Source organism: Miscanthus floridulus, chromosome 16, assembly GCF_019320115.1.
Source record: "Miscanthus floridulus cultivar M001 chromosome 16, ASM1932011v1, whole genome shotgun sequence".
Lineage (NCBI taxonomy): Eukaryota > Viridiplantae > Streptophyta > Magnoliopsida > Poales > Poaceae > Miscanthus > Miscanthus floridulus.
In genome coordinates, this window is record NC_089595.1 from 55,040,266 (window position 1) to 55,066,760 (window position 26,495).

At 42.8% G+C, this 26,495-nt stretch overlaps 1 protein-coding gene across 3 annotated transcripts; it reads right to left on the reverse strand.

The window, feature by feature from the left end:
* Positions 1 to 10,151: 10,151 nt before the first annotated feature.
* Positions 10,152 to 23,934, reverse strand: LOC136512345 (N-terminal acetyltransferase B complex auxiliary subunit NAA25-like). 3 transcript variants are annotated; one of them, XM_066506312.1, is made up of 19 exons: positions 23,655 to 23,934; positions 22,490 to 22,646; positions 22,281 to 22,399; positions 22,117 to 22,191; positions 20,800 to 20,893; positions 20,581 to 20,699; positions 19,728 to 19,798; positions 19,236 to 19,386; positions 18,979 to 19,154; positions 16,167 to 16,249; positions 15,623 to 15,753; positions 14,524 to 14,600; positions 13,390 to 13,464; positions 12,901 to 13,093; positions 12,569 to 12,688; positions 12,191 to 12,329; positions 12,030 to 12,076; positions 11,518 to 11,781; positions 10,152 to 10,993 (listed from the first exon to the last, which is right to left on the reverse strand). In XM_066506312.1, exons 1-19 carry the CDS (start codon positions 23,799 to 23,801, stop codon positions 10,292 to 10,294), a joined length of 2,940 nt encoding a protein of 979 aa, XP_066362409.1. In that variant the 5' UTR covers positions 23,802 to 23,934; the 3' UTR covers positions 10,152 to 10,291. The 3 variants fall into 3 exon arrangements, with proteins under 3 accessions (XP_066362409.1, XP_066362408.1, XP_066362410.1); XM_066506311.1 differs by having other exon boundaries at positions 16,050 to 16,249; XM_066506313.1 differs by lacking the exons at positions 22,490 to 22,646; positions 23,655 to 23,934 and having other exon boundaries at positions 16,050 to 16,249; positions 22,117 to 22,187; positions 22,281 to 22,378.
* Between the last annotated feature and the right edge of the window lie 2,561 nt (positions 23,935 to 26,495).

Below are 26,495 nucleotides of genomic sequence, written 5' to 3' on the forward strand. Positions count from 1 at the left end.
CAAGTGAAGTCAAGATTGATGAACCAATATGATCACATGATGATATGAAGTGGATCATATCATTATTGATCATGTTAGTGCATGTGTTGCATCGACATTGGAGGAGAAGGAATGGAATGCGCAAGGCAAAGGTATAACCTAGGGCATTTCATTTCACCGGTCTAGGTGTGTAGAGAAGTTGATGACCGAAGTGTCCGCCCATAGAGTGTGGATAGTCCAATGGTGCCATCGACACCCTATATAAAAAAGACAGGGTCTCACAGAGTGGACCGGACGCTGGTCATGTGGTGACCGGACACTGAGGTCCTACGTCCGGTCAGTGGCTGTAGAGAGCATGCAGGCGTCGATCTTCGATCGGATGCTAGCGCTGGAAGTGACTGGATGCTAATAGGGTGTGTCTGGTCAGGCTGACGTATAGTGATGTAGGTGACACAGAAAAGTTGGAGAAGGACCGGACGCTGACGCTGCATCCGATCGTGACCGACCGGACACGTCCGATCGTGACTGGTACCTTACTGGAAACAACCGGACGCTGGGGTTGCTGCGTCCGGTCACTTTGAGTAGCTACGTCAGGTCGTCACTTGACCATTGAGATCGGGTGAATAGCATTTGAAGCCGATAACACGTGGCAAGCATCGGGCGACCAGGCGCTGAGGTCCTACGTCCGATCGATCTGACCGGAGCATCCGGTCGTCCCAAAATTTGCCCAGTGAAAGGGGTAACGGCTTGTTTAGCCTATGGGGCTATAAATAGAAGGTGGTCTCAGCCATGGCTAGGGCTAAGCACCTCGGGGGACTTTGTGTCCATGCTTGTGAGTGCTTGGGAGCCCTCCATCTCACATATGCTTGATAGTGATCATTCAATTGTGTGAAAGAGCGATTCTAGTGCAATTGCATCATGAGGTTGCATCGAGTGGCACTAGGTGATCGAGTTGCAAGCCAGTGGTGCTTGTTGCTCTTGGAAGTTGCCACCTCCTAGATGGCTAGGTGGTGGTCTCCGTCGAAGCCCGCAAGAAGCTTGTGCGGTGCTCCGGAGAAGAGCTTTGTGAGGAGCATTATGCTCGCCCCACGGGAGCCGCGAAGAGCAACTCTAGTTGAGCGTGTCATTGAGCTACCCTCACTTTCGAGGTAGGTTCTTGCGCTGCCCGACGTGTGGGCTTGGCGGGTGATGCCAATTAGCCGTCAAACCACCAAGTGAGTGGTCGACACAACGGGGACTAGCGTGTTGGCAAGCACGTGAACCTCAGGAGAAAAATCACCGTGTCAACCTTGTTCTTCCCGTTGGTTTGCAATCCCCTTTCACAAGCTTGTATTTATATTTCATATGCATTGTGCTTGTGTAGTTGCTCTTGTAATTAGTTAGCTTGTGTAGCTTACTAGTTACCTTCTTACTTGTGTAGCATAGAAGTAGCTCCCTTGCGTGGCTAATTTGGTTTGTGTAACCTTGTTAGTCACATTACTTAGTTTGTGTAGCTAAGTAATTGTGCTCTCTAATTTGGCATTGGTTGCCTTATTATTGAGCATTGCTAGTGAGCTTATGTGGCTTTGTGCTTTTGCTTACTAGCTTGTGTAGGAGCTCCCTTGTTGCTTGAAGTACTAGTGGCATAGGTTTGTGTGACCTTGCTTTTAGAATTGGTTAGGTGAGCTCTAGCTAGCCCGGCACCTTTGTTGCTTAATTAGTATCTTTGGAAGGTGCTAGAGAACATAAATAAAGGGGTGTAGTCGTGGCTAGACCGATAGTTTTAATTTTGCACTTATTTCGGTTAGCCGACGTGATTTTTTTAGAAAGGACTATTCACCCCCCTCTAGTCCGCCATCTTGACCTCACAGCCGTGGAGATGGCCCTCGCCGTAACCGATAGGGAGATGGCCGCGACTGAAGCCGCAATGGGTTAAGCATAGGCGCAGCTCGCTGGTAAGGCATTGTCATTATCGTATCTTCTTATTTTGTGTGGCACCGCACCTTATTAATTGGTACAGTTTTCTTGTTCTTACTCTTTCAGTCGTCATGGAGCAACTGAACATTGCGTCTGTGCTGTCGGTAGGGCCAAACTTCCATGAGCACATCCATGTTCTACCGGCGTGGATCTAGGAGGTAGTGACACATGACCTTCGCCATGGGGCTGCGTCAGCCCTGGCTACCGCCGCCTCCATTCAGACATTGACTTGCGTGCGGTGGAGCCAGGGTTCCCACCGGAGCTGCCGGTCTATGAAATCTGATTGGCTTTAAGTTTTTAGTTTCTTTTGTCCATTTCTTGGGATTCCATTTTTGCAGTGTTGATGGGCCTCGAATAGACGGGGAGATCTACCCACGCAAAAATTTGATTTTTGGCAAAAATTTCACACCGCACCGAGCAGTGCCGCCAACACACACTAAAAATTAGATGTCTCTCTTTTGCCCTCCGCGTGGAAATTAGGTTTACTATGCCATCGATTTTAGACAAGGCATTTGTGATACTATGATGGCCATATAAAAGTACAAGGAGTCATCATCTTCGTCTCCATCTCTATCCTCCAGCCGCCACTGTCTCTCCTCCTGCTCCAAATCGTAGCCCCATGGCCTTCCTCTCCACTCTCCAGTAGCCCCCTCTGCCACCTCGCTCCAGACCCTAGGCGCCATCAGCATAGCAGCTCGACTCATCAATCCCCACTCTCCGATCATACCGTCTCTCATACCTTTCTAAACCCTAGCCAGAGCCAGATCCCCTTCGATTCGTCGACATCAGTTTAGCCTAGCTAGAGCCAGATCTGGTACCCCTACCTCAGCACCTATTGATGACTGTATAGGACAGATCCGGATCCCCTACCTCGACACCTATCACGACCGGTCGGATCTGAACCCTAGCCAGAGCCAGATCTGGTACCCCTTCGTCAACATCGGCTGCACTAGTTCTACGACCACGATGACAAGACCGCGGTGCCGACGATGAAGTGTAGCCAAGGTACATGGAGGAAGAGGTACCCAAATTCCTTTTATGATAGTGTGTTGTATTGTAGTGGTTGAACCTGGGATATGTAGATAGGGATGGGGTTACATATTTCCTATACTGAGTGTAGATGACATGTGCTTTATTGAATTAATGACTTCCATATAAGCAATAGTTACTAGTTAGGCGGTTATTTGCAAACTCTTGCTCAGTTATGTTGACATCTAGTAGAAGGCTTAGTTAATAAATACCTTTATAATCTAGATGAACAACCACTAAATGCTTTTGAACAAGAGCGGGAGGCACAAATCGTAAAGAATCATAGAAAGATGGAAGAACCAGGGGAGGTAGTTGAGAGATTTGGTGATATAGATGAAACATATTCATATTTATAAGATGAGCCAGTGGCCCTTGTAGTTGAGGTGCTTGTTCTATCTTGTATTAAGTTTGAGCGAGAGGGGTCGTGGGGGTGTAGATAGCAATGCAATGCTTTGTTGTCTGGATAGCAATGCAATTTGTACATGCTTGCTGCTTAAATTTGTTTCTCCAATTTCAGTGTTCGGTTTGAAGAAGCCATAGAGGAGACTCCACCAGCAGGACAAAAGGCAGCGCTGATATCAGTCCTAGAGGAAGGCAGTCTAAGAGAGTGAAGTCAACATGACCAGGAGAGTTGACTCTTGGATCTAAGAAGAACAAGCAAAACTATGCAAAAGTGAAGTACCACCATGCTAAAGGATGTCACTCCTATATTGTGCAGCTGCAATCATTTGTAAGTGATGGTTGTATTTTATTGTTACTCTAGCCTTTGTATAAACAGAAACTCATGTGCACTATTAATAGAAGCAATAGTGGTAGGAGCCAATTTAGCATCATCATTTAATTTTGAAGTTGCAATTTTGCACCAATCAATATGGTACATGTGCATTGTGCTTATGTAATCCATATATGTAAAATAATGTTTACTGCTTGAATTTCACAGTATGTAATCCATATCAGTACCTATGCGTTGTGCTTATGTAATCCATATCAATATGAAACCTGCGTTACTTGTTTTGAACTAATCTCTTGGGTTTTCAATTAAAGCCCTCTTCCACTATCTGTAACCTAATATTTACTGCTTGAATTTTATAGGAAGCTATGGAAACTATGCGAGCAGAACCTGTTGCTGATGGGCATGAACCAATGACTAGTGTTGATGTTGTTCCCAAGGTCATTTGCCTCTCTTAGGGCTGGGTCCACTACCAGGTCAACGGCAACACCTTTTTTTAAGAATACTGGTATACCGACAAGCTCTGCCAGAATAGAGACATCGGTGGAGAGAATGCTTCGGGAACAGCTTGTTGCTGAACAAGAAAATTCCGCTAACGTCGTCGAACAAGTGGATGAATTGATGAGGAAGACAGAAAAGATTGAAAGGGGGTTTGAGGAGTTTAAGATCCAGCAACAGGAGGAGTACAATAAGCTACGTGAGGATATTATATGCTTCGACTCTTCTTCTAGTAACTCTCGGTCGTCAACTCTGTTGGCTTGATGCAGTGAATATTTATGGTTTGATGTGTGTACTCGTGTGCTAGTTTGATGTGGTAAAACTGTCAGTGGGTTGAGTTTGTTGTGTTTGATTGTCATGCTGAATAATTATGTAGACATTCGTCCAATAATTATGTAGTCAATCTGTGCAGCATTGACGATCTCGAATTACTTTTATGATGAGTTGATTGTTGAGCACATGGTAGAACCTGGGGCAGCCCACATGATCAAATAAAAATACAACACATGGACGAACCAGTGTATGATATGTGAGATAGCCATGGCATGACACGTGGGCTAATAAAAATCTAACATGTCGAAGGAAGTCATCAAGCAACATGGCTGAATAAAAAAATGAATCGTGGACAGACACCACCGTGACACGTGGTCGAATAAGAAACGGCCACGCGGACCAATAAAATTACAACACATGGTCCAATAACGAAGTGACATGTGACCCAACCACAACACGGCACGTGTGCCAATAGAAAACTCACATATGGAACAATAGGGACTCGACACGTGGTCTAGTAAGAACCAGAAACGTGCAAGAACCAGAGATGGCGACGTTGTGCAATAAGAAGGTGGCACGTACCCAAACCATCTTCAATGCAACCGGCTATAGCATGTACACGTGGAAATCATCTCCAATGGAAGCACCCGCCGGTGTGGCTGCCCCTGCCACGCATGCCAAAGCAGTTCTATGATGATCTATTTTTAGTCAAGATCTATCCACTTCTATGACGAATTTCTAGTTCGTCATAGAAGTTCAAGTATGACGCGACTTCTTTGATGAACTATTTTTCGTCATATATTCATCATAAAACTGAAATTATGACGAATTTGGCTCCTTCAGTGATGAAAGCTGATCGTCATAGAAGTGGATATTCCTAGTAGTGCTAATGGGGTCATCAAAAAGTGTGTTGACACAAAGATCGGTCACACACCAACTAGGGCTAGATCGCTCAGGTCGCCACGGACCGAAGAACGCAGTGGATAACCCACACGTTTTCACGGTGAAGAGCGGCTAGGTCTATAAGCAAACCAACAAAGGATAACCAATCGTGCTTACATGTTGAAGAACAACTAGTTTCCGGGTAAAATAGCAAAGGAACCATCGAAGCTCTTGCCTAGGAGGGACCTCGTTGCGGCAAGGCTACCGATAGCTTGCCATAGGTTAGCTAACAAGCCTAGGGCGTCATCCTTGGTTGTCGGATTAAGAGATGAACAACAACATAGTGTTGGAAAAAAAGATGAAAAAGGGTATTAAATGTAATTTTGACGATTGAATGTTGGATACCTCAATTGACCATATACCCCCATACTTTTTATGGAGTAAGGGTGGTATTATTTCGTTGGAAAATCAATGTGGTACTATTTTCATGTTCTTTTATAGAGTTTTCCTTAGATTGGACCAAAACTAGTATGGGTCTATTCTAAAACTGGTCTGGGTCTAATTTGAGTGTCAACTGGACTTAGGGTGTGTTTGGTAGCGATCTAGATTCTCTTAGAAATGTTTTTCTGGTGAATCAGAGCTGCTTTCCCAAATTGTTTGGCTAGTTGGTTGGATTATGATTCTTAAAGGGTGGCGAAAATCATTGATTTATATAAAAAATCATAAAAATATATAACTTTTACAAAAAGTGGTAATTATTTTATGGGCGATGAACAAATCAAAGCAACTAATTTTAATTGGTTTTGCTTGAAGAGGATCACTACAAATATTTTTAGATTTGATGGGAGGTAAGAACGCCAGAAATAGAATCCGAAGAAACTAGTCTGGAGGTGATTTTGATCTCTAGTACAAAAAGAGAGAATCACTAGAAATGTTTCTACCAAGAATTAGTATTGTATTGACCATTTAGAAGTGCTTCCGGTGATTATGAAGACAATCAGAACCGATTGTCACATCCAAACGGACCCTTAGTTTGCTCGGGCTTCATAGCCTCTGCCTTTGTTCATAGTTGATTCTTTTTCTCGGATCTTGAATTTATTCATAAAGCTTCGTTTCATTCGTGAAGCTTTGCTTCATTCAACGAAGTTTCGCCCAAAGTCATGTTTCTTGCAAAATTGAAAGTGAAACAAAGATGAATTTGTTAGGCCGTTCGGAACTATGTTATGTCAGACCAAGTTCTCAACATGACACCTCAAATAAATTAGTATGGAGGAGAAAAGACTTGAATGCCCTTCATATTAAGACATTGCTGCTTATTGTTGCCGCACGGGAGACGGGAACGGCGGTGACCTTTTTTTGATAAAAAGATCTGATATATCTTAAGAAAAATAAAGGCTAGTACAATCGATAGACAAAAAGACACAAAACGACCTCTAAAATATAAAAGTACATCAAAGACCAAATCGGTCTTCTTCTTCTTTCGGACATCAACTGTCTGCTGGAGTTTGAAGATCGCACTGTAAAAACAACAAAGAAAAGGGCCACCTACAAACACCCTCGCCAAACATTGCTTTGAAGACCACAAAATCCACTCGCTACTGACAACGAATCTAGTAACTACTGAAAGAACATCGGCTAGAGAAATCCTCCAAGGAACACAGGCTTGCAATCCTTCACCATCAAAACAGAGTGTTGAAAATTATGAACCTTGCGATAGAACAAACCAAAAGAAAAGGTTGAGATTGCCACATTGAAAACCAACCAACTGCTTCTTCTGATAAGCATGACAACTGCCAAGATCTGAAGAGGATCAACAGATCTGACAAACCAAACTCCCACTTGTCCTTTGATGACGCCAGATCGAACATCGTCAAGGTAGGGAGAGACCTTATTCCAAAGTACTATCGTCGCCGCCACCTCGTCGGTGACAACAAGGATCCACAAACCTAATCTAAAACTACGAAGGGAAAAGAGATCGCGTCCCCGCTCATCTGTCCACCTGTGAGATCATCGGTTAGGAGAGAAGAGGGGGACCAAGCAGGTTCGTGGGAGAGGGCGGCGACAACGCTGGTTGGGAGACGGTGAGCACGCGACAATTGTGTGTTGGGTGGTGACCTGACTTGCCCAAGACCAATTTAACTTTTTGTTCCACCTGACTTCAGGATTGGTGGTGACAAACGTCTGCTTGAGAATTCAAGAAGTTGAGGACCCGTTTAGGTCCTTCAGATTTGGAGAATTGGATAGAACAATCCTAGAATCCTACATTCTCGTCAAAACAGTCTAGTTATAGGGATTTTAACTCAGATTTTTTTTTAATCTCAGCATCCAAGACTTTTTTTTATGGATTCTCGACGGCGCCTAAAAGTGAGGAGGGAGAATGTCAACGCTTTGTGGGATAAGACATTTTGCTACGAATTAATTTATTTTAGGACCGAGGGGTATATGGAAAAGAGGAATGTAACACGCTTGTTCCCAAGTGATTCAGTTAACTGGGTTCAATTGACTGGATGTTGTAGCACAGAAAAGTAAAGCTTTTATCCACTGGATGAAGCGTGATATATATGATGATCATAAATATCAGCTGAGAGAAGAGGAGGCAGTGGGACGTCGTCCGTGATGAGTTGATTGGAGACGGGTGGCTAGCTTACAGGTGGCGAGGGAGTCAACAGAGGGGTGCCGAATCTGTCTGTATCACGAGGTGGTCGTCAGCTGCTGTTAGCCTGTCGCGCAATTCAAATCTAAAATGAGTCTTTAACGTGATACATATAGTCTCTAATAGAGTATCTATATAAAATATCTATTTTAGGTGTTAGGAGAGACATAACATAAATCTGAATATCCTCTCCTAAAGACATATTTGTAGAAAAATGGTTGTCTTTTAGGTTTTATTATTGGAGAATGTCAAAAATAGATATCAAACATTTTGTCCATAGCGTAAAAAAAAGAATAAATCTGGTATTTTAGGTACGTTGAAGACGGTCTTACAACCACAGCATTATTAGATAGCACAGCAAATGTACCGTGGCACGGCGCGTCGCTCCGGCGTGCAGGGCCTGATGGAATTAATTGATTGATAGCTCACTCTCACTCTCACTCTCCCTTTCTCTTTTTCTTTCATTGTCCTTTTCTTTTCCTTTGTTCCCCTCCTGCTGAAAAGAGACGTACTACTGTAACCCTGCGTGCTTTCATTAATCATTCGTAAGAGTTTGTTTGATGTTATGGCCTAACAAGTAGCAGCTAAAATTAGCACTAGTCTGTTTAAATTGGAGCGCTAGGTTTTACCAAGCTATTAACAAGGGCTAATAGTTTATATGAACCTGGGGATCTAAATGTACAATTTTTAGCCCCGGTCATGGTCCTAAGAGACTGGCATGTAGAACACCGAAACTGTTGAGCTAGCACTTTTGATGATTTAACAAGGGCTAAAATTAGCACTAGTCTGTTTATGAATCGATTGACTCCAGCTCCAACCATATGCTTTCACGAGAGAATGTTGTTTCTCCTGTATCGTTCCGCCTCCTTCGTAGCCATACATACAACAAGATATGATGAGACTGTCGACGTAGACCATTATACCTTCACTTGTAGATGACGCATTCACGAGACACACGGCTCCACCATTTTTGTTTCCACTTCGTACGGCTGCCATGCCAACAGGACGCCGTAAACAAACGAGAAAAATGAGGCCGCACCGCATATCACGCCTTTGCTTTGGACCCCAGAAGAACCAAAAGGAGCAAGGGAAAGAAAAGAAAAAAAAACAAAGGGAGGGAGGGCCGAGATTCCGAGAAGGAACACGCGGGCCATGAAACAGCACTATTATATGCAGCACACCCCTAATATCATATCATACTCGTACGCGCTACAGTAGCAGCTCGTGTGCACGCAGACGCAGCGTGCAGGATCAGAGTTGCGTTGCTTGCACAGTACCAGCCTAACAGGGATTGGGAGAGTAGACGATTGCACTGTGCTACGCTACACAGACAAGGGTCAGGACCTCAGCGGTCCAGACCGCAGCGGCCTCGGCAGACTGAGCATGACCTGACACCAACGACGACGAGGAGCACCGATCCTCCCTCCGCAACCGGCACGGCTGACAGCGAAAACGACCGCCCATGGCCCTCCATGTCCATGCCCATCACGACGCACCAGTCACGTCTATCTCATCTCTTTTACACCCGGTGTTTGGATCCACGGCGATTCTTAAAAAAAAATTCTCAAAAATCCCATCCAAACGTCTTAGGGCCATTTCGATAAGAGTTTTCAACCCTGATTTTTTAGCTTCACTCCTTATTCTCCGAAGGAGTGATTCTAGTGGGGAAGCAAGGTGGAAGCATCAATTTTGAAGTGATTCCTGCGGCGAGTTCGTTCCGGGTCCAGGCCGACCCAAGTAAAGAACAGAGTGTCGACCCAAGCAAAGAACAGAGTGACTTTTTGCTCCACCTATGCGACTCTGCCGACCCAAAGCTGCGTATTTGAATGTGGCACAGCGTAGACAACTGAATATTTCAACCACAGTATCAAACAGCATGTTTATAACCGAATTTTTTTTCCTTAAATCCTGCTTTTTTCCCCATGAACAGCCTATTCACTTGTTGGTTTTAGTAAAGGCTTATCAGCCAACCACCAGTATTTTCTTCTCACAACAAACCAGCACTAACCAAGCTTATCAGCCCAGAAACCAACCAACGAACGGACCAGAAATCAAACTGAATCCTATAAAATTCTTGAGTTCCAGACAGGTCCTCAACTATGAAATCTAGCAACAGTTCCACCACGACCGAAGATAGCAGGCATGCAAATAACGCAGAAACTAGGATGTCACTCAAATCAAAATTGCATAGAAACAACAAACACAAACGCACATTAGTTTACAACACGGGGGAAGAGTAAGGCACAACAGTCGGGGATGAGGAGAAAAAATCTCAAGACCAATTTCCACACCTAGTGCAACACCAAGGACAGGGAAGCTGATGCGGACGCAAGGAGCTTCAGCTTCGAGGTGCATATCTTCCTCAACTCGGCTATCGTCTCATTCTCAGCCCCAACTATTCGTCTCATCACGCAGGCACAGCTCCATGGTTCTAGAGAATGGGCGATCCGGCCACCGATTTCGGAGCTGGCAGCTGCTGCGCTCTCATCCAAGACACGGGTGATCTGTCCAGGGCCTTCGGCGCTGGTTCCTTGCAAATGTGACACCAGTATGTCCAGAGCTTGGTCTTCTGGCTTCATCTGGTCTGACAGACATTTCTGGACTCGCTGGAGAGTGTCAGCCATGCACTGAACTGAGCTCCGAATTGCCTGCAGGTGAGGTGTGTTTGGTCGCTCAGATGGACCGCCTTTCTTCTTCTTCTTCCCTTGTGGAGCCATAGATCTCATACAGGATTGGATTACAAGAAGGTGCCAGGAAATGGGCTCTGTCACCATCCACGCTAGAAGTGGAATATTGCTTCCTGGAGAAGTCAGCATTTGATTGGTATCAGTCAACTGCTCATCTATGCAAGTTTTGACGAGGTTATCCACAATCCACCAGGAATTTTGGCTGCTTTGGTCAGTTCCAGGGATCACTGACACATTAGAACACAAGTTCCAAGAATTGATAAACACAGCAAAGCTCATCCAGCTGACTATATCAGGAGCAAAATCCTGCAAATGTAAACTGCATTAGCAAGGGACCAGCTAAATCAATCATTGTACTCTTGCTATGAACAGTATATGAAACATCACTCCAGTAATAATCATACAAAAGTCCATTCCCCAGAAAGTGTAATGCATACTGCTAATTTTAATCTCATTCTCCTAAAAGGATCGAAAAAAAAAATAATTTCTACAAGGTTATACAAAAGACATTACATCCTGCAAGGATATGGGCACTTTAGTGATTTCTACAGCATTATGTTATTTCAAATGCCTACCCCAACTTGCTTGGGACTAAAAGACTATGTTGTTGTTGTATGTTATTTCAAATAAAAATAACTATAATGTGAAACTTTTAATAATGAATATAGAAAAGAAACTATAATTACTGGATAACAAATTCTACAAAATGTGATCAACATGAGTTTATACTGAAAAAAAATACAGATAATGATTTTCAGAAACACAATAATATAGCAAGCATATAAACAGAAAAAAGTGTGATAATACAACCAGGATAGAAAGGTGTTTACCTTGACAGCCTTCTTGCCAGATGAGATACCCAGAACAACACTTAGAGCATCATCAAAAGAGTAACCAATACTCCTAGCATATTTCTCAAGCAAAGTTTTCATCTCCCCAGAAGCAGTTACATCAGAGGACGCACCATTTGATTCACTCTCCCTAAGAAAAGACGCACAACCATGTGTGGAAAGATAAACAAGTCGGGGAATAAGAGATTTTCTCTCTACATCTTTCAGCTTCGAACCATCTTTCTCATTAGATTTGTGCTTGCACTGCAAAGATATAGTTCTTTTGAGGGCAGGAATGGTTGACATGAGAAACAAATATATGCATTCCAAGATTCGTCCAGTAAGAGGAAGCATGCTGTCTATTAAGGAGTGACATTTACCAATAAAATCTCTTAATGTAAAAGTCACTTAATGCCAATGGACAAAACGCAGTCCTTTTATAACACACGATTGTGAAACCTAACTATTGTCTAACTTAGCTTATAGATAAGGTCCGATTAAAAATGGCATACCATTTTGGCCCTATAGCTTGCAGGTGTTGAACTTTCATCAAATGGTTCTGTAAAATCATGACGATAATAGTAAGCACTTTTGTACATGAGAGAATATAGTCAACTCAAAGAGACCCAAAATGGAGAAAATAACTGAAACTCACATCACAAGAACGAAATACCTGAAAGTAAATTAACGCTGCTTGTTGGCGTCCACCAAGGCCGTGCATCAAGATCTTCGTTGAAGGTTAAGTCTTTCATGCTATCCTCATTAGATAGCTCAACCAGCTTTGTTCCATGGCTCACACTTTCAAGAATAGACTGCAATCAGAAGTAAAATAACAATCTTCAGATTAGCAAAAAAAATATATGCATTGTCAAGCATCAATAACTTAAGATCCAAAATTACCAGGCCACACTAATACATAACTTTAGATCCAAAATTGCATGTTCAAAATGGTTAGAAGCAGAAGACAAAAAAGGACACATGCATCCATATTTTAGCAAAAACACAAATTTGGGCCGGAGCAATGCTTTCAAATTGGCAAGGGTGGCCTCACCTCCACTTCATCAAGAGAGTCCGCCTTCTGCTTCAGATGTAGCATAACAGAATCTGATTTTACAGAAATATATTGCATGGAGCGATGCAAGCGATCTTTAAATTGAACAAACTCGATTACCTGAACAAAAAAAGCCAAATGTGTTAGATCAAGATTGGATGACTGAAGTCTTTCCTTCTTAAGTAAATCATGTAATAGTCTCTTCTTGACATGGCGCATTGGCATTTTCATAATGATAGAGAAGGAGCATCATATCGGTGGTTGTACTATGTATTTCCTTACATGGTTCCATGCAGATACTACTGGTGAGCAATAGAGAGGACTATGCCTACCTTTGAGTAAGTACGGTGTCTATATGCGAGACACGTAAGATCAGCAGATTCTTTCAAATGATCATCCATAAATTTCAAATAATCCTTAACAAGATCAGCAGCATGTTGCAAGAAGGGAGAATTTAACATTTGTGGTAAGATGTGGTGCAAAACAGACTCTAGAAGAATGTTTTTCACTTCCAAGGTTGTGTACCTGCATATAAAAACATCGCTCAGTGTACGGATAAGAAAAATGATATCACTGAATAAGAGGGGAGGGGGAGGGGGGGGCTTGAAACATAAGTCCAAAGAGGAGCTAGCAGTGGAAGCGTGCAACACAAAAACAAGCATTCTATAGGTGAACCACATCGGATGCAGCTAATAAAGGGTTGTTCTGTGTAGAAGCATTCTATAGGCAAACCACATTGGATTGCACTGTAGGGCAAAAATCCATGTGGAATACAAATGTGAGAAGATAAAAGGAAATAACACATTAAAAGGCGAAATTACCATTTATGTGCTAAAGGAAGTGCCCCCAGGTAAGAGTAAAGATGCACCAGAGTAATCTTGTATTGCCAGACATACCTGAGCACACAACCAAATTAAAGATTTCCATTCAACATCCAGTCAGAGAAATACATTAGGTTGCCAAGTGCAAGGTACTGCACATTGGGATGTGCATCAGACCACTTCAATTAATACAATCACACAAGAATGCAATATAAAAGAAAAAAAGATTGATTAGTTACAGATTTGTTGTAGCTTCCTCTATCCAAGAGATTCAATAGTTCTTTTTCCTTATTAAAGATTAGTGAGCATTTATATTACTCACGCAATATATGCTGATACAAATCACATTAGCGAGGCATAGCTAAATTCACAACAGACATGTAAACACAATGTTACATTTTATAATATTCCTAGAAGGCTCTAGAGCAAAGGCTTAATAGTTCTGAGAGATTATTGATAATTGATATTCATGAGAGATATTAGCTGCAAAAATGGAAGGATACACAAAATGGCAGTACAGGTTGCAACCAGTCTACCAGACATAAGATGGGTTTGTGCATGTAACAAGAGAAGGACAAGGCATGTGATGGGAAGTTGACTAATGGCCAGCATAGATGAGGCAACAGGATCCAGTAGAACCAGTGTACTTGATTATATTGCAAACAAACAAATGCTTTACTTTGGTAAATAAATATAAAAAATCAACCATTAATGCCCCCATATTTTTAATTTTCAGAAGTTCATGGGAACTATCATTTATCACAATCACTATTCTTTTGCATATAATTTTGCCTTCAAGGCACATGCAAGTTCCACCAGCAGGATTTGTGAAACAGAACACATGAGAAACTGAATGGATATCCTAGTAATATAGCAAACATCAACAGCAATTGATGGAATAACAGAGCTTATCTAAGATATATGCTCATACTGAATCCAGGAACAGGAACACACCTAATTCCTAAAAGAGATGCTGTTAAGCGCATCAAAACTATCCACTCTTAAATCAATGGAACTGAGTATTTCGATAACACTTCATGTTACTAGATATTCAATGACACAACTGATGAAGAATAAAATATTAGATATAAAATGGTAATTTATAAGGCTGGATTATTATGATTATGAACTTACTTGCGAACAGTCAATCCAAACTCCAGTATCAAAATTGCTTCAAGTAGGTATCCTAAGTCCCTGGTGCGCCAGTATAGCTGTTTCAAGTCAAGGTATTAAAGAGCACAATTAATCATGAACTTTAGATGGTCAGAAGTCCAAGACAAATTTGTAATCTTATAAAAAGTGTAGGAATAAAAGTTTTACTGGAGTTTAGTGACAGCAAAGACAACAAAATATACTATATCAGGACCAGGAGTCTTAACTATCATGAAGGTAAAAGATAATATATCACGATCTTGGTAACATGACTCAGTATACATAAACAAAAAGCTACTTCCCCCTATCAGAAATATAAGTCCATCTAGGTTTGTCTTAAGCAAAACTTTTTTAACTTTGACCATTCATTTATGAAATTTCATAGCGACTGACAACGCAAGATTGACATTACTAAATTCATTTTGAAAATTAATTTTGTAGCATATAACTCACATTTAGTTCAATAAAAACTCTTTTCATCAAAGACTACTTTTATAGATATTGCTAGTCAAAGCTGGAAAATTTGGACTAAGAACAAACCTAGATGGACTTATTTTAGTGATTGGGTAAGTAATAAATTGCAGTGCAGCAAATGTAGCATCCTGTTTCCATTTTTCCAGAAAACAAAGGGGAAAATCCAGATACATCAGAGTAATGGGTAACTCATTGGATGACACAATAGAGGGACAATGAATTGTGACCTACTCCCTCCGTCCCATAATAGAAGACCTTATAGAATTCAAATTTTGTCCCAAAATACTTGACCTTCTCACTTCCCAATGCACCTCTCTTTTTCCAATACACCTCTATCTCTACTTCTCTCTACCTCTCACCTTCTCATTTTCTGTGCATCATACTTGTTCTCTTCCTTCTTAATTCCCGTGCCCAGATCTATAAGGTCTTCTATTATGGGACGGAGGGAGTAATAATTAATAAATTGGGAATCAAACTACACAATACAAATAAGCATCAGAGAAACCTCTAGAGATCTTATTTTTTTATAGATTTTTAGAGACATGAAAAAAGCTTATTATGTTCCCTTTTTCTCTCGTGTTAGTAGTAATCAAATAAATCTACAAACCTGCACAAGGATACTGCTGGCCATTGACAGAAGTTCTTCACCGTACATGCTTTCCTGAGGATCCAAGTCATTTGAGAGAGGCAGATTTTTGTAAAAGGTATCAACCATTCTTTTTGCAATGCCCTGAAGTTCTGGATTTGCACATAAAATTTCAGGTACATTTTATAATAAGGGCGTACCCAATGCAGAGAACTCCCGCTCTGTGCGGGGTCTGGGGAAGGGTGTCAGTGGCAAGCCTTACCCCCGCCTGTGCAATGCGAGGAGACCGCGACTCGAACCCGGGACCTTCCGGTCACAGGCGGTAAGCCTCTACCACTTGCACCAGGCCCGCCCTTCGTACATTTTATAATAAACAAATGATAATTTGGACCCCCAGAAAAAACATTCAATAAACATGTAACACTTCAGCAAAGGTAGCCCTGCACACCTGAAGTTGATTTTGTGAATAAAGTTCCCAAAAGTTCCTGAACCTTGAAAAGAGTAATTGTCGAACCCAGTGTGTTAGCTGAAATTGATGATGCATCAAAAGATTTAGTGATTTCACCTAGCAGCTCAGATATCTCATTGTTGGATAGCATGTGAAGGTAAATTTCAACATCAGATGCTGAGCAAGACAAATGACCAAATCTGCAAGTGCCAAAACAACATTTAGCAATTTAAGTAGACTAGTATTGAAAGTGAAAAGGAGGTAAGCATGGTTATTATTGAATATACCATCACAACGCTAGTACTATCATACAGAACCTATAATTATGGAAAATGTCACTCATCAACATCTGGTGCGATGAGAACAAAGTGAATTTTGTCCTCTCTTCGTTCTTTCATTCTCTCAACAGAGCTACCTATAAGACCAAGTCAAACTCTATCCATCGCATGCTGAAGGAGTTATATTGCCACTCCAGATACCCTCCACTAGGGGTGTAAAACGGATTGGGTAAGGACAGATACCCCTACGGTTATGAATACAGATATAGTTATTTCTTTCTCGGATTTACATTTGGGTACAGATAATGTCAGTTGTGTTGGATAAGATATGCTGCATATTGACATCATCTATATTCGGATTCAGATACAGTACGGATATTGAATGTCTGAATTCGGACACAGGTTATCAATTTAATATCTGATGAATCCCTTCGGTCAGACAGTCCTTAGAATTGTTTTGCCATAGATGACCCTTATTCGGCAAAACTCTATCCTGCTTGTGCTTGGACTTATGTTGCTATTCTACCTTCCCTCTAGTTAAGTGCTACAACCTCTAGCCTCAAATCTAAACTTCATTCTGCCACGACTGCACTCAAGTAATGAGGTTAATGCCACAGAGGGCACCAAGATCAACATAAATAGGGCTGGACAAAAAACTCGTGGCTCGCTAGCTCGCTCGGCTCGGCTCGTTAGTGGTTCGGATCGACTCGGCTCGTTAGTGGTTCGGATTGACTCGGCTCATTAGAAATTTTTAACAAGCTGAGCCAACGTTTTAGCTCAGTACCTATAATGAGCCAGCTCGAGCTGGCTCGAGAGCAATAATGTGCTGAGGTCGTAGCAGGCCAGCAGGCAATCAGTGGGTGGCCCAGCCCAACTTCCGTCTCGAGCTTAACACTAATTGACTCCTCTTGGAATCCTGCTTGTCTTTGTGGCCCACTGCTTGCACCTCTCATAATGCTGAGTGTGTACCGGCCATGGAGAACAAAGACACTGAGGAGGCGAGGAGGGAGGAACCTGACCCTGCTGTAGCACAGAAAGTACTACAGCGCAGCATGGCGTTGTGGCTCGGTAATCTGCAAATTGGTCTCCATATCCGTGTACAAAGCCAAGGGGTGTGTTGCACAGAATTACTGGCCTGTGAACTTTTGGATTGGATCATGCGTGTGCTTTTTGTGCCAATGTTTGATGTCATATTGGCTCAAAGATACTTGGTTTGAGTTTGGCTTATGCGAACTGCTGTTGGTCTGAGTTTTAGCTTATGCAAAATCCCCTTCTGCTGTTGTTTTGAATTACATCTTAAAGATTGTTGTATGTATTTGCATATGGGCTCATGTATTTCCAACTAGCTCGCAAGCCAAACAAGCTGAGTCCAGCCAGCTTGTTATCCAAACGAGCCAGCTCAAGCTATACCGAGCTGAGCCAGCTCGATATCAAACCCTAAACATAAATAAGGGAGATTATAGGATTTGAGCCCTCCGCAATTTACCATAATTGGCCACTCTATGAAAAAGGTAATAGACAGGGTGGCAAATCCTAAACTCCCTTTTGCGGTGAGATGTCCTTGAGGGATCACCTTAAGACTGAATATGAAAAACATGTATATGGCATTTATATAGCTATATATGTACAAAGTTGGTTTATACCAACTACTCAGCAAAAGCAATGTTATTATATTATAAACGTAATAACAGTGAAGAAACTAGCTAGAGATATAATTGCTGTCTCATAGCAACCAGGTCACTAAACTATTAGAGCATCTCCAAGAGGAGAGCCAAAATGACTATCCAAATTTAATGATTTGACTATTTTCTAAAATGAATCTCGGTTAAAAAAAACTAGACTACTCCAACAGACTATCTAAATTAAGACTCTCCACATTAAAAAAAAAAAACTGCCACTGTTTTGGCTGAATCTTCTTCTACCTCTCGCACGCTGCTCCACAACTATGTGCCGCTCACCTTCCCTGCAAGCAGCTGCGCCACGGCCCCTGAAGCTACCCATCGCTCAGACTTGTCACCGGCCGCGCGGAAGCCACGCACGTACCCGTCCGCGTTGAGCACCGCGCGCCGCCGCCGCCGGCCTGGCCGAAGCCGACCCTGGTACCTCCAGCCAAGCGCCCCTTTGGTGTGCGGAGTCCGAGTGCGCCACAGGAAAGGAGCAGAGAACATCCATCGCTCGGGGCGGGAGGGCAATCTGCATGCGAGAATCGCGCGCAGGGAGGCGATGGCGAGCGCCCCTGGCTTGCTTTCTGTAGCGAGCGAGATATGCGGAATGGACAGCGTGCTATTTTAGACTACAAGATAGAGCATCTGTTGGACCCCTGTTTTCTTCTAAAATAGTCAAATTTGGAATGCATGACTCAACTCTGTTGGAGTTGCTCTTAGAAACCAACGGACTGCTATGGTACTGTGAAAAAATGAAAAAGATAGAAAGAGGGGGTGAAACCTAATAAATTGCTCCCTCCATCTAAAATAACTAATAACAATTCTAAAAGATTAGTTAAGTAAAATGGAAAAATACTACTCCCTCCAGTCCGGGTTTCTCAGGCGTTTGGGAGTTCTGCTGTACATCCAGTATGTATGGTATATTGGGTTTCCATAAGTAAAAATAGACCACAGCACAAATAGGAATGCACAAGAGCTTGATATTACCTGTGGAGGTACTTCACCAAAGCTTCCATAAGCTTGATATTATCTGGGTTTCCATTGAGGCACCGCTGCCGTTCAATTTCAATATTAGCTAAATGAGGTCCTCTGACACAATCGCTTGAGTTATTTTCTTGTAGACTTTGCACAAAAGACAACGCACTTGTAAGGCAAGATTCAACCTACAAAGACATAATTTCAGTAAACTATATTCACATCACAAACACAAGACTAAAAAGAGTTGCTCTAGGTGCAGGAAGTACCAGCTCCTTGCTAAGAGAAGTCTTGTTGGATAATGTTGAATCAACAGAGCAAGAAGGACAAGTGTGTTCGCCAGTGGATGGTTTAGGGAGATTCACGTCATGCTCCAGCAAACATCCTATATAATGGAGAAAGGACTCCCAGTCATCAGGACTGCCCAGTCAAAAGGAGATGACAAACATCAAAAACTAAACAAAAGTTAAAATAAGAAAAATTACAAATGGTGTATATAAAAATATTATGCAACAAGCAATAGGATAAAACAAAGCAAAGTATTGCAGTGTCTGTTCGGATAATGTCATAAACAAAACTTAAATATGTATTGTAGTTAAAAAGAGCCAGGTTATATATGACTAAAGTAGGATAAATCGATACACAGGGGCATTTTTTGAAAACAGGCCGTGACTTTTGAAACAAGATTAATGTTAGCGTGGTTAATGACCAACTCCACAGGATAACTGAAATTTATACAAATTAAAGATGAGAACCATTACCAAGACTCCAGAACCTTCTGATATATTTCCGAAGCAGCCGGATAGCTACTTGCTTGAGCAAGAAGATGTCCCTGTCAACTTGAAGTTAGACAACCAAGTAAGTGAATGATACTTAAGAGGCAAATTAACCAAAGGAGTAAAAAACAGAGCATCGGAGGTCAAAGAAGCCATCTATAAGCACGTAAAGAGTAGATCGCATGTGCTAGACATGCTTTGCAAAATAGTACTCCCTCTGTGCAACGTGCTCCGTTGGTTTGGACACAGCACACATCATACAATAGGTAACAATACCTGATAACATATATATGTTCGTAGCAACTACAAATATTATAGTATATAACAGGAAAAAAAATTGCATGAGAACTACCTTCACTTAATCTAAATACATTTGTTGGCATTAGTAGTCACTTCCAAAAATGACTGCCTTACCCAAAATGTCCATGGTATATATGGTAATATGTTGGCTGCAGCTAGAAATATTTTGTATAATTGAAAAATATTTGCATGACGAGTTATACCTTTACTTAGTCAATCTAAATACATTTGTCGACATTAGTAGCCACTGATAAATGACTGCCCTACCCAAATTTCATGGTATAGTTTATAGAAAAATTCCAAACCCTTAATTTGTCAGAGCTGCCATATCGATTCACTCTAGATAGTACAGTAATGATGGTAAATAATCAACTTGTAAACTACTGCGACACAAAAATGCAACAACGAATAGATGTTGCCAAATATTGTTTGTTACAGTGAAATGGAACGTGGAAAGGTAAATGTGGTTAATTGAAACTTGTAGCCTGGATCAACCCAATGAAACAAGGTATTGTCCAAGAAAACTGATTTAAGTTACCTGCAAACGAAGCTTGTCCTCCTCCCTTCCCAGAAGAGACCCCAAGTCTCCAGAAAGAACTTCCAAAGCAGCATCATATTTTTCCTGTTGCTCCAAAATTGAAACATAGAGAGAAAGTGCTGCCACATAGTCCACACATGTCAGGAAAGAACCACATCAGTGTATGGAAAAACAAAAGGATAACTAATATCGCAAAAGGCATTAAAAAATCAGAAATACCTTCTGGCTCATGTAAACTATGAGAATTTATGTGCTTCTTCAGCAATGCTTCAGCTAGTGCCAATAATTTCACACCTCCACTGCTAAAATGCACCTGCAGTGACAAAAAATCATGTAATGTGCAGCAGAAAATAGTGCATTCGAATATTGCATCGAATCAGATGGATTCATGCTCAACTCAGCAATATAATACATATATTCACCTAACAACCCAAGGAATAAAAAGTAACATTCGATACACATTACAATAATATGTTATGCATTAAATCAAAAGCTGCTGCCTTGTGACCATGAGGTCACGGGTTCAAGTCCTGGAAACAGCCTCTTGCAGAAATGCAGGGAAAGGCTGCGTACAAAAGACCCAAGTGGTCGGACCCTTCCCTTGACCCTGCGCAAGCAGGAGCTACGTGCACTGGGCATTAAATCAAAAGTGGATAGGTAAATATTTATAGAAGTAGCATACGATACACATAACAAATACTTAATTGGGTAGTTAAATGTTTAAAAGTCAATCATACATCACATGCAGATGCCTATGAATAATTTCAAAGCGAAAGGGCGCCTAGCCTAGTGGTTAGGAGGTCTGAGTAGCATGCCTCAGGTCCTGGGTTCGACTCCCCGTGGGAGCGAATTTTAGGCTGAGGTAAAAAAATACAGCCATACCCGCTCAGGTCGACTTTTTTATGAATAATTTCAAAAAAAAATCCAAATAATATTTCTAGGTCTGTAAGGATATCAGTGCCCTGACAACTGTCAGGTCAGCCCGACATCAAACCAATGGAACCAATAACATTTTTTTCTCAAACACACAGGAGAGGCGCGGATCATTATATTAAGAAGAAGAAGAAAAGGGAAGAGCCCTTACAAACGCACACACCACACCACAAAAAACACGCTACCAGCAATCCGGACAAAGGATGAAACGACCCAACCAAAGCAAACGCACTACAGCAGCACAAAGGAGAACTGATAGTTTTGATGTTTTATATCATTGTCTTTCCACTCCTATATGATGGTCTCTAACATTTTTCCTCTGCACACTCGCCCACCCCAGTAACTCCAGACATCTAACGCAGCATCATCTTCTTGTCGTGTTTAGCCTATAGTGGTAATACTATTATTGTACCCACTGGACCATGAAACACGCATAAGCTGACCATAATTCTGCCCATTGGTCCATGACAAACACAATGTTTCTACTTACAACTACCTTAGTCCTTTATCCTTTAGTGAACAAAACAGCCCTTCTCCAGTAACGAATTTGAAATGGCAAATGCATATACCACAATCCATGCAAATATGAGAAATATTTCTCACCTGCAGCTGAATGCTGCAAACTGCCCAAAGCAAAAACCTTTCTTCTCCTACAGTTTTGTACATTTTGAGAGCTGTCTGCAAAAGATACCAGGCAAGGAGGGCAAGCATAGAAATAAGATATCAAAAGGAATGTAAATTAAGTAGCAATGAAAGTACCATTATACCTGCTGTTGTTTCACGTATGAGTACTCTCTAACATAGCAATTAAAAAGTCCCATCATTAATTCCAAGTTACTTGGATACTTTGTACAGGCATATTCATAGCACGAAGTAGCAAGATCCACTGCATTAGCATGGTCATGAGAAAAATTAGAGATATGTACTACAGTAATAATGTTAAATGGATAAAATAAATGAACAAGTACAAACGCACATCGGTCAAGCCTTTGAAATACTATCTGTAGAGTGCTAAGTGTAAGATCATCAAAATGAAAAATGTTGTCAGAATACAATAGATCCTTGGCATTCAGGGACACGCTCAATGCTTCATCAGGCTTTCCCATCCTTTCCAGAATAAGAGCTTTGAGGGCCTGGAATGAGATAATTTAAGGTAAGGCTTCAACAGTTCAGTGCATTGACAGAGCATAAAAACAACAAAGAGGAGTTTCATTATACATCTTTAACAGATGGTTTCATTAAGTATGTTGGCAAGAAACAGGCTGAAGTGCAAAAACAATTAACTTATTCAAACACTAATCTTGAATTTAGATCCAGCCAAATACAAAATATGGGAAGAGAAACATATAAGAGAGAAAACAAGGAGTTTCCACATCATCCAGCTCAACTAAGTACCCTAACCACTCTTCTGCAGGTGGCTCAAACATGCCGCAGCAGCGACCACTGCCGCTTTCTCAACCCCCGCCCACCACCACCACCACCACACACTGACACACACACACCTCCACTGTCATTTCTTCTTCCACAATGCAGCCTCCATGCTGCCATAGATTGCTGCTGCCAGACACCAGCTTGCACCTATGAATAGTAAGCAAAAGAGGTACACCATGACTACCTCACAACTCAGTGCCCTTCTCCAAAGACGGACGCCTCCTTGGCTCTCTGCCCGGACTCTGGAGTCAAATCTGGAGTGTGCCGAACAGGGATATGCATCGACACGGCAAAACAAAACAAAAAAAAAGACACCCGAGTCTATGGTGTACAGCACATACCATAAATTGCTCCCATTTCCCAGCAAGGAAAAAGCAGATTTAAAAGAAATTAGGATGCTATCCTCATTTCTTCGCTGAAGAAGGGAATGGGACCAGGCCTAAGCCAACTCCTTAACTGAGCACGAGGCTTCCCCAGTCGGTAGAAAGATTCCAATTGATTTTTCTATTCGTTCTCCATCAGACCATCACTGCACTAATTATCCATCCATTTGATCAAACATTTCGCTGAGAATGGAAAAAAAAACAAAAGGACGCCGAACTGGACTGCTGATTGCCCAACCACCCGTTTCCACGCCAGATTCGCCAAAAGTATACACCAAGAGAGCCAAAGCGAAAACGAGTTTGAACTGAGAGAGATTAAGTGCTCACTAGCGCGTAGGGGGATGTGGGGTGCTTGGCGAGGAGCGCAGTGCAGAGCTTGAGCGCGGCCTTGTACTGACGCGAGTCGACTGCGTCCCAGATCGGCCTCACCCGCCGCTCCGGGATGCCGCCGGCGAGCCCAAACTTGCTGGCCATGTCCTCTCGCAATCTAGGGTTAGGGTTTTCGGGGTGTGGCGCGCCGCGGGTGGGGAAGACGAAGCAGGAGAGGAGAGGGAGGGAGGGAGGCGCGGAGGCGGACGAGAGAAGGGTTTATCGAGTCGGGGATGTGACGGCGCGCCGCGCGCGTGGGCACGTAGAGGATGGGGCTGGCACGGGCACGGTACGAGGATTGAAGGGACGTGATGGCATCACGCCCGTTGGTCTTACGACGGGCGGTAGGCGATCGTCAACCGGAGGAAATTGCAGCAGCACTGCTGCCGTAATCCTATCGTGGGGACGTCACAGAGATCTAGGCCCTTGAGTATCGGACGAGCGGCCTGGATTAACGGGATCCGAGGCCCTGTTTGGATCGGAGGAATTTCACAGGAATGGTAAACCTGTGTTTCGAGCTCCCAGTTCCTTTGGAAAGGTTTCCTTCGCACACCAAAACATAGGAATTTTTGCATCCACTCGGAGTTTAAGTTTTCGCGGAAGCCCGAGGTTCTCGCGCGTGCAAGAGAGGGAGAGACAGAGAGCTTGCGCTTGGCTGGATGGGGTTGTCCGTGATGCTGCGCCCCTCCCGCCCGGTCGCGCTGCCCATGGCCGGCCACCTCAGGCTGCGCTGCTCCAGGCGTCGCGCCGCTCGCACGCACGCACCTGGTTACGCAGATCCACTCGCGACCTCGTAGGGCCGTGCCTCGCTGCACCGCCGCCGCCCGACCGCATCACCTGAGCCCAGCGCTCCGGCCCCAGCCACCTCCGACCATGCTTCTGGAGAAGGAGAGATAAGCACACGGGAGAGAACGAGTGGATGAGAAAGAGCAAACGAAGGTTGGCCTTGCTTTTGTTTGGTTCCACTCAACATGGTATGCGTCCATGGACCAATGGCCCCACATGTAAGACAGTGATAAACAAAATAAACAACTTGCGACTATTAAGCACTAATAATGACCATTAATCATTTACATGTTTTGTAATTCTTGTGTTATGAATTCCTACATTTCAAACACCTCTTTCTACTATTTTCTGTGTTTTTCCTTTCCTCTGTTTTACTACTATACACCAATCATATTCCTGTGTTTTTTTTCCTTTCCTCTGTTTTGCGTTCCTTTGTTCCAAACAGGCCCTGAAGCTAGGTTGAGACGGAGGGCCGCGGCATGTCATGTGCACACAAAGACGTTCGATGGAGAGAGGAGTTGTATAACTCCATCATCAACAACATCTATCTATCTATCTACCCCCTACAATACACCAGTTAGAATAAATCTATAGTCACACAATAAATGTCTGCTCCATAGTCATGACCTATGCAACATCCACACTCATGAATACACCCAGAAAATATAACACCATCTACCCCCTATAATACACCTGTTAGAATAAATCTACAGTCACACAACAAAATGTCTACTCTATAGTCATGACCTATGCTACATCCACACCCATGAATGCACCCAGAAAATATAACACCATCAAAACGGATGCACCAGATTATCTCTTAGCTATTCTCTCTCATTACTCATCCAAATCCGACGACTCATGTTTAGTGTGTTTGCCCTCAACCGACCGCGGAAAGGAAAAAACATCACGACTTCCGCCGCCTCCTGGTTCCCGACGACGGCAACCTCTCCAGCTCCAGCGGCCTCCTTCGGCGACGGACGTGGCACGGCGCGGCAACCGGTGGCAGGCACTCGTGAGCAGGCACCCGCCGAAGGTCGCCATCGGTGCTTCAACCAAGCCGAAGGCGGCGACGATGAAGCTTGCAACTCGGGAGTGGGCAAAGCACGTCAAGGCGCCTCCCAAGCCCAAGCCCGAGATGGATTACTTCCCCGAGAAACGAGAAAAGGAATCTGGTGAGTTGGTTTTCTAGGATGACCTGGCTCAGGTTAGGTTTTGGTATTCCCAATCGAGTAGTCATTTGGTCCTGATCTGATTAGTCCGCGAGCGGCGATTGTTGCTCTAGCGACAAGATTTGCCTTGCCGTGCTTTGATTGGTGGAAAAAACTGGGGATGATGGCTCCATTCTGCCGCGAGTAATCTGGACTGGACTGGACAGGCAAGTATACTTTTTTGGTCTGCTCTTGCTTGGCCTAGAATACACATAAACACAACTGACACATAAAAACAGCAAACCTAGAATACAACTATACTTCTTGCTGGGCCTTGTTTATGATGCGGTGACACTATTCTTGCTTCCTTTCATATTGGTATTTTTTTTGGGTTCGCATATGTTGTCTTCCGCCACCAGGTACGGAACCGCTCTTGAGAGTTTACTGATCGTCAAACCCACTGGGGGTATTCAAATGATTTTGAATAAGTTGTCTGATTTGAGTCTTGTTTGCTTGTGTTATTAGATAATAAATGTCTACAATCAGCAATATGAGAGCATCGCACAGTTCTGGTAGTCACTTTGTTTCATTAACTCCTTCCTGGTAGTGGAGATGCGGTGATTTGGGATTCTCATGTGTGCTAGATAGTCCATGCCTCAATTGTGAGATGTTAGTATGTTACTAAAGATTTCCCTTTTTCACACCTATAGGCGACGCCAAGTGGGTGGGGCAACCATGACCAAGGTCAAAAATCCACACGTTTTCATGACATATCAATCGTTGGAGGCAGGCACTGAGAGGATCACATTCGAGGTTGAGCAACATGCTTGGTTGTCGTCGTCATCGTCTCTTTTTTCAGCTG

Coding starts and splice junctions, on each gene's coding strand:
- LOC136512345 (XM_066506311.1), bottom strand. CDS start 23,801: ATGGCCAGCAAGTTTGGGCTCGCCGGCGGCATCCCGGAGCGGCGGGTG. Junction 22,647..23,654: donor CCACATCCCCCTACGCGCTA/GTGAGCACTTAA, acceptor ATCTCATTCCAG/GCCCTCAAAGCTCTTATTCT. Junction 22,400..22,489: donor ATTTCAAAGGCTTGACCGAT/GTGCGTTTGTAC, acceptor ATGCTAATGCAG/TGGATCTTGCTACTTCGTGC.